Raw genomic sequence first — 14,503 nt, forward strand, 5'->3', positions numbered from 1 at the left:
ACAGGCAACCATTACTCAAGAGGAAATACAGAACTGAAGCCGTATCAAGACATATTCAACAACGATACTTTAAAAAAAAAAAAAAAAAAAACGCCATCAAACAAAATGAACTTAAGCACACTGAATCACAATCCAAAGAATCTGCTCTCCCTGCCTCTCCATTAACTACAGCAGGAGTACGGGCAAATTAGCTTGACTTCAAAACCTTGACTAGAAGTAGTGGAAGAGCCAGACATTTGTCTCCCTTTCTTGCAATCACAGATAATAATTAGTAGCAACTTTAAGCACAGGTTTGGAATCAAAGGCATGCTTACTTCTTCCCAGCGATGAGTCTCTACATGGAGATGGATCAATGCTTTCAGGTCTCCAACCTTCATGTAGGTTTCTGCTGCATAGCCAGGGTTATCAAGTTTCTTAAAATAGAAGGCACATTTTGACAAAGGCTCACGCTCAGCTTTATCCAGTTTTCGAGCTATTTCAATTAACCTAGGCACACACATAGAAAAGATGTTTTAAGTTCTGCCTTTTTGCTTTGCCTTTTGTTTGGTTGTTGTAACAACTTTTCGCTCTCAAACAGTTAATTATTGTAATAATTAACTTTATTGTAATTATTGTAATACAGTACTATCCTACATGCTTTAAGCAGCTTTCAGTAAACATTCAAAGAACTTTTTACAAACTCAAGACCTGTTCCCACAATCTTTACTCATGTGTGCAGTTCCGTATTTCAGCAAGGAGTAACTTCAATAGATTTGCTCAGCCATGAAGATGGAGACAGGTAGCAGATCCTGCATGACTAAGTCACACGTGCCACACCTTCTCAACCCTGACCTAAAAAAAGATTCTTGAATAAATACTATCCTATTTGGCAAACCGCAAAACTGAGGCAAGGGAAAGTTGTATTATCTGTCTAAGCTTTTACAGCAACTTAACAAAAGACTCAAAGCATGAATTATGGTTAAGTCAAGGAGAATTTGACCAGTGACAGGAATGGCCCCAGAAATTCTTTCTAGGAGTTCTGCGTCTCAGTCATCCTCTCAATTAGTATCTTAGTCTGCCTGCTCAATTAGTATCTTTTAAGAGCTTAAAACAACAGAAATAGACTGCCATATATAAGCAGTGATGTGATGATTACTCTGAGAAGCTTAAGATATGCATATTTTAGAAGACAGCCTCATACTACAGATAAACCCATTCATACCTGTTACAGTTTTGTTTGTTTTTTGTAGTATATTTACGATCCTACCCCTTAAATATATGACTTCGAAAAATATTTTTGATTGTAGAAGTGCTTCAACTACAACTATACTCAATTTGACATAAACAAGGCAGCGTATTAGGCAAGCTTCGTCTTACTTTAAAATTATAGAGAATTCATTGGAGTTTTTATTACGTATTACATTAGCTCTGAAATAGAACTAACACATACATGTCAACCCAGCCATGGTCCCCACTGATTTCTATGGCCTTCATGTGCTCGCCAGCAGAGAGGTACATCTCCACTGCTGCTTTTGGTTCATTGATATTCTTGGCCCAATCCGCTTGTTTTTTTATTAGCATCTTTGTATCTTTAGGGTCTCCAGATCCCAGAAAATCCTGAAACAGTGCAAGAGAAAGTTTGCATTACCTTCTGATCACAAATACTATTATATTTCAAATCATAAAGTAAATAAAGTTCTTTTTTGATGAATACTGTAATGTCTCCCTAAGATAAGAAATTTTGCATACAGAACAAAGTGAACTGACACAGCCTTCAGCAACTAATTACCAAGGACCAGTGTATTTTGTACGTGACAATGGCAAATCTCCAGTCTAGACCATTTTCAGTTAAAAAAGACAGGAGATTCGAGAAAGGCCAGGAGAATAATGACACAGATGCCTCAGAGGTAATATGTATGTCCCCATCGGATAACCTGGAAAGCTCACACTGTTGATCCTGTTTAGTTTAAGTGGATACAAGTCATGATTTGTGCACGCTTTTCAGGAACATATCTTTCCAAAACAAAATAGTACCACTCAAAAAAACTTCAACAGACCAATTCCAATGTTCAAACTTTATTTTGCAAGTAAAGAAGGTACTGTTTCATTCTTAATAATTACCCTGCCCTCTTCTGAGTTAACAACCACTTTATCTTGTATTAGGATCAGGATACCCAGCCCCAAATCCATTAAAGGTTGAAATCTCATTTTCTGCAAATATATTTGATGATTATATTATGATATATCAAGGAAGTTGTTAGATAAGGACAAAATGACAGCTGCTCAAAAGTGAGCAGGATTCTGAACTACAGATCTTGGCCAAACTTCTGCACAGTAATAAAACACCAATTCTAGATGCTGTGATGATGACCACTTTGGAAACATTTATGATAGTTTGTTCAGCTTCCTCTGCCAATACTGAAGCCTTAGCACCATGTGGTTCACATATGTTGACATCATGAGCCAGATAAAAAGTACTTCAGCACTGAAAGAGGGATTAAGGGCAATTTTGGCTATTAACAGAACAGACTACTGTCCATTAAAATAGCCTCTATGAAATGAAAAATATTTTAATAATTTGTTTTCCAGCTCAGGTCATTAAAAATAAGTTTGTAACCAAAAGCTCAGCTTCTTAATCTACAAAGGTTTTAGTCTTTTTTTTTTTTCCCTTCTTTCTTTTCTTTTTTCTTTTCTAAAGATTCTCAGTAATTTGTAATCTGATAGAGTGATAACAAGTCTGTGGCCATGTATCAAAGGACCTGACCTCTGCCTCTATAGTCTGGACTCTCTACTCAGAACCAATCAAGGTCAAGCTCAACCACAAGGTATCAGATTCTGAAAGTGTCCCTTTGCTTAATTCTGACAGCATTTAAAACAAAACAAAACTAAACCCCCCCAAAACTAACTTGCTTTGGAAGAATACCTGGCAAGCAAGGGAGTTTCATATTCACATCTCTACTCCATATACTGTGTACTCCCTGCACAAGAAGCTTCCTTCACATGCTATTAAATACCTTTAATTTCCTCTGCATGGAGTTACTCTCAAGGAGAGAAGCCACAAGTCCTTTTACTCTGTTAGTTAAATATAGCCATGACTACTGCCAAGAACCAAAAGATTCTTACGAGGATGGATGGGATTTTCATCTATGAATTAAATTTACATACAAGAAGAATCAAAATATTGAAGCTAACTAAGACTCATCAGAGAAAAATAGTGAAAGTCAGACTTATATGAGGAAAATTCCAAATTATTTACATTTTGGGCTTGAAATAAAAAGATTTATCTGTAGCACAATTTGTGGAATCTATGCTAAAACAGTTCATGTGCATGTTATGGTAAAGGCTTTGTCCTATATTGCACAGAATGAGACTCTGATGTGTAATGAGTGAGATTAAACAGTGCAGGCATTCTCAGAGATTTTGATAAGAAAGCACTATAGAGTTAAAAGCCAAATAATCCTTTCTTATCACCATATAAAAATGCCACTTTAAAAACAAACTGTATTTATTTTATTTCTACATGGGAATAGAGTTTAAAAAATGTCAAAACAGATCTAATCTTTGGAAGTAAACTCTGATAAACAAAAACATACTAGGTTAGTATATTACATACTTCATAAAATACATTAATATAGAATGACCCAAACATTTGTTTAAGTTCAAACTCTGAAGGAAAATGATTTTTTTTTATAATACAAAAGTGAATTAAACGCACGGCATACTTACCTCCACTTTGCATATATGCTAACTCATTATCTTTGAAAGACAAAGAAAAGTACTCTTGAACAAGATAATGAGAAAGAAACAGAGCTACAATATCTAGACTTATCTTTTTCATAAGGAAAATGACCAAAGACAATACCATACAATCGTAATGAAAAAGTCACCTTGGTGGTGTCCACCAAAAAAAAAAAAAAAAAAAAACATTGAAAACCTCCGAACTCCATGGATGTGTCTGAAAAGATATAAGGCAAAATTACTTACCTCAGTAAAAGACTCCGAACTACCACTGCATATAGACAGAAGATACTCATCTTTCCCCACTTATAAGCCAAATGAACTTGGGGCTAACTAACTGAAAAAAAAGCCATAGATCCAAACATACATTTTACCCAGCCATTGGTAGAATCATACTTTGAAAAAATTTACAGCTACTCTATTATTACTTTAATATTTCTGTGTTTAAATACTAAGTTGCAAACAATTACCTTAGCATAGTCAAACATGCGTAAATCAGAGTACATATCGAGAGCCAGGTTTTCATGTCCACTCTTTTTGTACAATTTAGCTGCTTCATGAAATTTTCCCTGATAGGCATAAACATCTGCTAGGAACAATTCATTGTTGTTCTCACCGTGCTTCTTCCGCTCCTGGGGAAAGTGGGAGGGGAGAGAAGGGAGAGATTCTATATGAACTTGATACAGTTTAGAAATAGCCATTGAAAAGCCAGATTTTCAGGCTTATATTTTAACTATTAATATAATTATCTTAATAACAGGTTTTTGTCTTTCTATATTTCTGATGAATTTATAATTGAAGGATTAAATCCCTTCTTAATTGAAATTAGGAAGAGCAAAATTAAATGTCACTATGAAACTGAAGTGATGAAAAAAACACTTCTTCTGATGTCATACAGAAAAATATTCAACATATGCTATCATTATGCTATTTTAAAAAAAGGCATCTGATGGGTTCCTTATTTTCCCCTGCAGAAATTCTGTAGCATTTAATTCACCTAAATTAACAGTATATGGGTGGGTATGCGGGAAAACAGGCATGAAAAAATTGCTACTAATAAGCAGATTCAAAGGCATAGTAATCTGCCACTGAATCGAAACAGTGTCACCACCACTGTCCCCACATATAAGAGCTCATGAATCCAGGCAGGTAGCAGTTGCTTCCAGGGTGGCCTGTGTATGTTGTCCTGCTAACTGGAGTTGCGGTTGTAGCACATTTAAGCTGATACCCAGATATGTATCATTAAGCAGTCATCTTGAAAGAGTTTGCACTACCAAATCAGAAACAGTTTCTGTTGACCTTAAAGAACTTCTGGGCAAATCAATGGAGGTCTGCCTACAATTTACTATTTTTTTGGTGCTCCCAATTGTAGCATTCCACTATTAAATATTATAATTTCTTAATTAAAGATTCAATTCCTGCGTTATGGGAATTCACAAACACTATAAAAAACACACATACATTGAAACTGCATCAAGTCTGGCCCAATGTAGTTCATTAATTAAATACACGGTATCGTATCATACTAGGTAAAAGTTAGAGACTAAGAAGAAAAAAGGAGAAAAAGGAGAGAAAAGGAGAAAAACAATTCCAAAGAACCAATAAAGAATTTGGACACACAAGCAAGTTACTGTGAGACAAGTTCAGTAGCGAGTTTACAGAACTCCAGCAACTCAGGGATAACTGCCTTGCTCTTGCTCTGCACATGTGGTAGCTCCCACATGATCAGAGAGCGTGCAGTGCCACAGAGAAATCCCGTTCATGGATCACATCTATAGAAGTACATTGATTTAAAGAGACCAAGGCTATACATAAATTTTTAAAAGTAGCCACAGTTACTGATTAGGCTGATTCTTATCAGGCTAATATTAAAAGTTTCTTCTTTAAAAACTTGGTTAAAAAATGCTCAGAGAAATTCTTATACCATTCTTGAAAGATTTCACAGAAATTTGGCAGATTTAGAGACCTGGAAGTTACGTTTCTACTGTCATCACTTTAAGAAATGTGTGATTACTGGGAAGAATCTGTCATATTAATGGCATATGAGTGCTTAGTTATACCCTTACAAGTCTAAAAACAATCCAATATACCACAAGAAAGAGTAAGCAGTGATGCAGACCCCTCACTTCAGAAGGAGCTTTTTCAAGAAGTCTGAAAATAAATTTATGTCCTTTAGAAAGGAAATTAATCTTCCTAATTAAACAGAATACAACATGACAATACCCAAACATCAGTAGAGCCAGATTTGGAAAACCACACATAGAAAAGAAACATTACCACTAGCAAGAGAATTCTCTTACATATGTATCTACCTTTATAAAAACAGTTCCTACCGCAGAGCTTCATCCCATATTAGACACCAAGAAAAGTTAACTGCAACCAATAGATGGCTGGCATTTTGACAGAACCAGAACAGCTCTGCAAAAATGGAAGACAAGGATTGTATTTTGTAGAGCTGGTTTAACCTAATTAGCATGTGAAAGAAATTCCCTTTATGTCATCTCAACACAGATCTTCAAACTAAGTATGACCATGTGGTCTTTGTAAAAGTACAAGAGTGATGGCATGCCTTTTAATGTAGTTATGACACACGGTATTGTCTAGCTAAATTTTATCAAGTGTGAAAAGAATGAGAACTAGCGATTAGAGCACAGCATGGAAGTAAGGAAACTCAAATTCTGTTTCCAATTGTCACTGACTTGTCATGAGACCTTGAATTTGTCATTTTATTTCTCTGGGCCTGTCTCTCTCTCTGCAAAAAGATAATAATAGTAATTACCTACCTCCAGGGGGTAGGGAAAGGCTTAACTAACTCATGTTTATAAAGTATTCTGTACTAAGTTGCATTAGCACAGTAGTATTTTACCAATTATTAATTAAATATTGAAGGTTTTTCCAGTTTTCCTAAAGGTTTCTAAATACTCACACAGTACACTGTCCCCCAGGCCTAGTTTACTTTTCCCTATAAAGTTTTAGACACAAGACAAGGATCTGAGTCATCTCTACTAATAAGGACTTTTCACTCTACACATATCCAACAATCAGAAGCACTGCTTCCACAAAAATCTCTCCAAAATAAAAAGTACCGATTTTGGCATAATATATGCTCTTAGACTTCATGCTAGCTCCAATTATTCTCTTACCTCGATGCTGCTGATCAATTCCAAGTATCTAAGGTCTCGTATTCTGGTAAACGCCTATTGAAAAGAAAAACAAGAAAAGGAATCAACTTGAAAAGCTAGGAAATCAACAGAATTTTGTTATGCATAAGTCAAGCTGTAGAAGGATGACGGAGATGGACAAGCAAACAATATATTTATCTTCATGCAAGTAGGACAGAAAATTACGCTATTTCTATGTTTGTGTAGTTCTAACCCAATGAGCTCTGACTACAATTGGGGCTCTCAAGCATTCCAATAAATAACACAAGGGTACAATCCAAACAGTTTATTACTGAAAACAAACAGCAAATGCAGGGACTAGCAGACGTATGTATATCAGTCCCCTAAGAATACAAAATGCCATTTAAAATATTACAAACTTCCACTCTGGCTATTTTATAGCCTTTCCATTTTAACTATGAGGCATGATACACTTAAGCAAATTTAAGGAAACCATTACAAGGTAGAACATATAAATAACTGTAAAGCTGAAGCATACTGCATATGCTTATAGTTTTTACGCCATTCTGAAAATTCATCATAGAATTAGTCCAGAGAAAGAAAGGAAGTAAAGAGATAAGGTAAAAGTACAGTGAGACAGTGTAATACATTTTGCAAACAGATAAATGTGCAACCCAAAGTCCCCAGTTAGCGCAGCTTAGCACTTGCTCTTGATATGTATCAAAAAAATAGAAATTTAACTCTTTGAACAGTGTGTTCAAAATTCTAACAAAACTAATGCTCAGGAGGGCATAGAATATTCTGCTTACACCAGATCAGACTAGGAACTATGAGAGCCTTTAATGTCAAGAAGCTGCTTTTGTTCAAATTAATCCGCTTTAATTCTAAGAGGACACTACTTAAAAATTCCAAGGAGGCACTGAAAACTTCTTTAAGAGTATCTATTTGCATAAAGCCATCTTTGAAACTGGAGAGAATTATTCTGATGCCTCCATTTAGGAAAAAAATAAAAGCATTTAATTTCTCCCCAAATAAAAAATTTAAAAAATAATCTGTCTTGTAAAGGATGTCTCTCATTACAGGATATTCCTGAATATTTTTAGATCGTTTAGTCTTTCATACAATATTCATGACACTGAACTTTTTTGATCTCTTCTATTTGAGAGGAGATGGTGAAAGGAAACAGGGAAGTATTTTACATCAGAGAAAACTGTGTTCATCAGTATGTGTCCATTTAGAGGCCACTCCCAGAAACAACGCAATACAGATAGAAAATGACTAAAACAATGGCATGTCCACAAAGAAAATTAACGCACAGGTAACAAAGAATGTGAAGCTTCCACATTTAAACTGACGCTATCTTAAAGAGTGAGAGGAAAAAATTAGAAATATAAATTGATAGCATTAAGGAAGGAGGAAAAAAAAAGTTAGCTAAGAAATTCTTTGCTGCCATCTGGTGGTAAGCATCACTGTTAAACAACTTTCCAGTTATATTTTACTCAAACTCATTAACTCATTTTCCAACAGACGAAAGAAACCTTTCCTTTATATTTAACACTTTGATTTAGAGCATGATATTTATCAAGAGGGAGAAATTTTATTTCTGCCTAAAGCCTTATCTCAAATTCTTGTGCATATCACAGACCAACATTGTCTTTGATATTTAGAATAATGTATATGCCCAAGATGACCAAGATCTTAATACAAGAACATCACTTTGTAGTCCAGCCATCAAAAAAATATAAGTTACAGGTTTTCTGCTAAGTAAAAGTACTTTACCTTTTTAGCAGTTTCAAACTCCAGCCCTTCTAAAGCTTCCATAGCCAGCTCTTTCCAGTCAGTATTGGTTACTCCTAAACACGCAATTTGATAGGCTTCTTTAAACATTTTTCGTTCCAGATATTGATACATTGGTGCAGACTGAAGATTTCCATCAAAAAAAGCGTTTATCAGAAAGCATAATATTAAGATATAATAGTGAAATTCTTTAGCTATATTAGAAAAAAAAGTTCTAATTACAACCATTACAAGGCTCAACAGAGAACGCATTTTAGTATAGCAAACAGAATAATGCTGTGGAGAAATTACTGTTGTATTTTTATACAGGCTGGGTTAATTATATCCCAAACTTGTCCATCGTGATGTCTTTAGTTGCTAGCATGGGCATTACAAATAGAAATTCTTCTGAGCATCGTACATGCATGCACATACAATGAGCTTTTTTCACTTACAGAAGTAGAACAAAGTAGGGGTTGGTTGTTTTCAAAGGCTCCAAGTAGGAGCAGTGGCATAATGGCCCATTACAAAGCATCCCAGGCAATATGCAAGACACTGCTAGGTCTGTCATGAAGAAGTTAACTCCTCTGTGCTAACCCTGATGACAAGGCTGTTTTACCAAGACTGAGACTATTAAGCCCAAAAACCACTGACTTCTTAAGGATCCACCTGCCTTAAAGAGAATTAGGGAGAGGGGATGTCAGCTGCTGCAGGCTGGCAGACTGACTGAGGCTCAGGGATGTGCCACTTTAGCCTGGACCTTGGAAAGAACAGGGAACACTGCTGCTAGATTACCTTTAATTCTGGGCTTGCAATCAAGGAGAGTACATATATTGATTTCTGTGTTTTTTTTTTTTTTTTTAATCAATTTCTTTGAAAGTTGTATAGTCTTTGGTACTCCCCCGCCCCTGCATAGGTATAGTGTTGAAAAAGCTGCCCACACTATTCTACAGCAATTTTGTAGCTATAAAATGCCAAAGCCAGACAAAAACTGTACTAGGCCTAACAGATACCAGAGCTGTCAAACACTGTGGACAACCCAGAGCCTAATTAAGGGATCAGCATAGTGTCTCAGAAGAACAGGTAAGACTCTGCAGCATGGGGACCCATTGTTTTAATACAAGCACATGGCATTTCCACCTTCTTCATCGACTTTCAGCTTCAAATTCAGCCCACATTTGGGTGTGCAAATGAGACAGAACCTTTTTTTAGGTTTTGTTTCTTGGACTGTTTTAGCCTCTTCCATTGCCGTCCACAAATTATTCTTTCCTGTATTATGGAAAGGACTTCAAGCAGTCTCAAGCTTATAATATAACGACTACATATGCACCAGACATTCAGACTAAAACGTATTGCTTAAATATTGTCTAAGCATGTCTAGAGAAAGCAACAATAAGACAGTATTTGACATACTCATAGGAAAAATGAAATGACAACTTGAAGAAGGTACATAGAAAAGACACAACAAAAACACAGGAAGAGGTAACACTGGAACCATATCCTCAGCTTTGCTTTTAAATTAAACACATTTGCAAGTAAAGAGGGAGAAGGAGAAACAATCATCAGCAGCAAAAATGAAGTTAAATTCATTAATGCCAAACTCCAAAAATAGTAAGAAGTCTGCATTGCAATCATTTGGTATATGAAATACTGGTAACTTTCAGAAAAGCTTCTTCACTTCTTAAACGCTGATGTTTATTAAATATAAAGCATGACTTAATGGGATTAAAGGATTACCTGTGGAACTTCAACAGCTGACATAGAAAAAACATGAAGACAGAAGATTTTGGAGCCGTTGTATCCCACAACAAAGCCTTGAAGTTTTTGCTGATGGACAGGGAAGTTGCTAGCTTTGATATTGAGGTAACCCCCTCCAGAAAAGCAGAGCATATCCTCACACTGTGCGTTCCAAGCCACACTATTAGCATTGGGTTCCTAACAAACAAGATAATAAATGGTTACAACAGATACAATCACACCTTCTTTCTTAAGAAAGATGTCTTTCACCTAGAACATCCGACATATTACAGCCTGGGTATAAACACATGCAGATACACACACACACGCACACACACTCATTACACACACTCATTATTTACATTTGTAATATTCTAAAGACCAACATAATCCCCAGCAGATCCACACAACATATTTTACATTTCAATAAACAATTATAACTGTCCTTGTTTTGTTGTGTATTCTGTTAATGATCTGTACTCTCGGACTGTAGGATATATAACATCCCACAGTAAGACACAGCTTGCTAGTCATCACATTTAATTGGTAAATTTTTGTCTGTCACAGAAAAAGTTACAGATCCTATCTTTGTAGCACTTCGTACTTTCTATCCCATGTTCTCTGAAAATGTTTCACCAACATTAACGGATGAACCCTTAGAGCAACTGTTAAACTGTCAGTAAGGACAGAATTATTATTATTCATTTTATAGTCTGGGAATAAATGAGGAACAAATAAGTTTAAGCTTTAATTCCGTTCCTACCGATGATAAAGCCAAAACACTCATTAATACTTCAAAGGGAACCAGGACAGGGCTCTAACTTGAAAAGGTCACATTAAGTGCTTTTAATGTAGTTGTTGCTCACACACACCTCCTGTATAATTCACTGTCTGCTTTCTCCAGAAGAGTAGTTTTGATGGAGAAATAGATCACAACTAAATCCTACATTGTCTGATTAAGGGCAATTGTATGAATTTCTGCACACCAACATTTCCTGGCCTATTCTGCACTCCTGGTTTCTCACACTTTTTTTAAAAAAAATTAAAAAAAAATAATAATAAAAAAGACTTTGAATTTTACCTGAAACAACAACTCTTTGGTATGAATATCATATACTAAGCAGGTATCATTTTCATCAACCACTGCTAGCTTGTTTCGGGATGCACTCATATCCAGACAACGCACAGCTGTGGATTGCTTCAACAGGACGATTGCGAAGACATTATCAACAAATATCTTCAGAATCTGGACATATTTGAAATCAAAGTCAGTCCACGAAAATTTCCTAAAACCAGAAATAGTATAGCAGGTACCAACTCTAGTGCTATACAAAATAAATGACTGCACTCCCCCGCTCCCCCCAAGATAAATTGTGCGTTAGAGTAAATGCTTTCCATTTGAGGTATCTTGAAAAAGTTTGTTTCCACAACATATTCTAGGTTTCAAGTCCATATAAATAAAACATCGGCCATACATACTGGATTTTGTAATGTTCCACTTGCTGAACAATTATTTAAATAAAATATGTCAAAAATGCATATTATAGATATAGAAGGGAAGGGATCTCTTGAATTCTTTTCTTGTCCTATTTTCTGTATCACTTACCTCTGGGCTTCAGCTTGCAATTTTCAGCTAATTAGCTCATTGAATAGACAAGTGTCACTTCTAAAACATTCTAGCCTTCACAATTGATCACCAAGAGAAGTGTGTACACACACACGCACATGCACCCCTCAACTCCTGCAAAAAAGGGTTCTCAATACACTGACAACTCAATTTCTGTCAGCCGTTCCTAATGACATACAGATTTAGGATAAACACATTTGTAGAATTTTGTAATCATAGAATATGAAAGATGGAAGTAACTAGTTTTTAAACACAAGACGAGACTTTGTCAAATAATATTCTAGGTTGTAAATTAATGTGCTGCTTCTAAGTTCTCCTCTAAAGAGCACAAACCAGATTTTATTTTCATTGAAAAAAAACACATCAGACATAACACATTACCTGACCATTCTTTAGACCAACTAAGAGGCCTTCTCTTCCTGGAGGTCCTCCAATTGCTTTAATGTAACGAATAAGAGATTCCATAAGCCATTCTCGTTCTTTAACGCCACTAAATGAGAGGCACTGTAATCTTTTCTCCTGAAGATATAACAATATACAACATACTGCACGGAGGTAAAGAGAAAACTATTGTTCCTCTGATATGCTGCATTTATATCTACGTTGACGTGTCTGCCTACTTCTTCACATAACAATGAGAAAGTCAAAAGTCTTAGCTATCCAAAACTATGAACTAAACAAAACAAAACAAAAAAACCCACTTTTTTAAGCAGTCCTCTCTCCCCGCCCCCCCCCCCCCAAGATTCCCTAGATTGGGTGCAAAGTTATGAAATTCTTTACAGAGGCTGTTTCACTGAGATATAACCACTTGTGACATGCCACATCTACTGCTTAAAAATATGTCAGCACTGCAGATTATAACACACTACACATCACACTGCCTAATAGTATAATCCATTACAAGTTTTTTTCAATGTACTAATCTTATTTTACCAGCTACTTGGACAATTGTCTTCAAGTCGTGTTAATTATCTTTAAGGTACGCACCTGGCATAAAATTATGTGAGCTGAACATACAACCAGCAAGTTGCATTCAAATTTTTTTAATATTTTTTCCTTCACCCGATAATACATGTCTGAAGAATCATCTGAGTATAACTCATAAATCAAGATTTTCTCTGGCATCTGGATTGCCAATCTGTTTTTGTAGATTGCAATTTTCTTTACAAGCTCTCTGCCTTTTATTCTAACTGGAGAGAAAGAAAACGAAAACATAGTATAGTGCTGGCTGAAGTTAAAGCAACAAATACAAAAATCAAAAACTTACTTATTATACTAAAATCAAATCCTTCTAAAGCACCTCCAAATTTAAAAGTTGATTCCTGCTAGGATGTGTTTGTTGCTTTAAATCACTGTAATCTACTATCCACATAGATAATCACAATTTATCATCATCCAGTATTTGTCAACAGCATGTTTTGGAGTGATACTTTGATTCCTTGCCATAAAAAGCCAGTACATAAGAAGAAACAATTTAGCACAAACCCTTGAGACTGTTAAGTAAGGAAAAAAAAATCCTAGATATGATGTACAGTATTTTTATCTTATACTCGCAGAGATTAAAACCTTATCTTAAAAGCTGCTGCCCCTTCCAATGTCCTTTCAAATCCCCACACCTTCCATTAAGCTTGTCAGTGCTGATCCTCCAGAATCCAAGTCTGCATTTTTATCCTGCAAACCCTGTTCCTCAATTTTACTGTCAATGTGACAGCAAACTGCCTGGTAAATGCAGTATATATTCCAAGTGTTCTGATGGATATTAATTAAAAAAACTAATGAGACTGAAACTCTGACACGACCGAAAGTGCAAAATTACCTTTCTGTTCAGTGATGAGATGTTGGACAATAACATCTGTCATGTTGTCTCTGTAAGCATAACGATCTTTATAAAGGCCATGAACTGTGCTGAAAATCAGTTGATAAAAGGATATTGTTCCATCTTGGCATCCCACTGCCTGAAGAAAAGGAGGAAATACTTTTAGTTAATTGATACGTGTAGGTGAGAATTGGCAAAATGTGTCGTATTTGTATGACAATTATGTTCTTTATCCTTGCATAATGTTGACACCCCAACAGCCTACTTGCACTACATCAGTGGTAAAACTTCTGTTGAACTCGGGGATTGATCTTAACATAGACCATGTATACCCCCCCTTAAAAAAAAAAAAGTAAAAAAAAAAGGCGCAGCTATCTTAACATTTGTACCATAGCACAAACAATACAGGATGTATCACAGCTCCATCACATGCACTTTCAAATTTCCACAAGGTGTAATGCTAGAAATAAAAACAGATACGAACATTTTCTTCCCATCATAGAATTATACATGGTCAACCTATTTTAAATTGTTAAAATGCAGCAAGTGCATTGACATCTGAAAGCAGGTGTTACATTCATTTATTGCCTTCTTGCAGCCTAGGTTCTACTTCCCGAGGATGTGTTTGATTTCAGGGGAAGCTTTAGGAGTTCACTAAACAATCTTTAGATTTTGCTCTCTCAGTAAGAATGCCTAGATCAGGCAACT

At 35.7% G+C, this 14,503-nt stretch overlaps 1 protein-coding gene across 1 annotated transcript in view; it reads right to left on the bottom strand.

Annotated features, from left to right (window-relative positions):
- The window catches only part of IFT122 (intraflagellar transport 122), a 35,133-nt gene that overhangs the window by 13,438 nt on the left and 7,192 nt on the right, over positions 1 to 14,503 (bottom strand). Inside the window, exons 10-19 of the mRNA XM_062585646.1 lie at positions 13,796 to 13,934; positions 12,967 to 13,169; positions 12,361 to 12,498; positions 11,434 to 11,598; positions 10,353 to 10,550; positions 8,619 to 8,759; positions 6,861 to 6,914; positions 4,188 to 4,349; positions 1,430 to 1,596; positions 315 to 486 (exon numbers count right to left, since the gene is read on the bottom strand). Of these exons, the coding sequence (XP_062441630.1) occupies positions 315 to 486; positions 1,430 to 1,596; positions 4,188 to 4,349; positions 6,861 to 6,914; positions 8,619 to 8,759; positions 10,353 to 10,550; positions 11,434 to 11,598; positions 12,361 to 12,498; positions 12,967 to 13,169; positions 13,796 to 13,934 (1,539 nt within the window). The remainder of the gene's footprint in view (positions 1 to 314; positions 487 to 1,429; positions 1,597 to 4,187; positions 4,350 to 6,860; positions 6,915 to 8,618; positions 8,760 to 10,352; positions 10,551 to 11,433; positions 11,599 to 12,360; positions 12,499 to 12,966; positions 13,170 to 13,795; positions 13,935 to 14,503) is intronic.

Source organism: Rhea pennata, chromosome 12 (genome assembly GCF_028389875.1).
Source record: "Rhea pennata isolate bPtePen1 chromosome 12, bPtePen1.pri, whole genome shotgun sequence".
Lineage (NCBI taxonomy): Eukaryota > Metazoa > Chordata > Aves > Rheiformes > Rheidae > Rhea > Rhea pennata.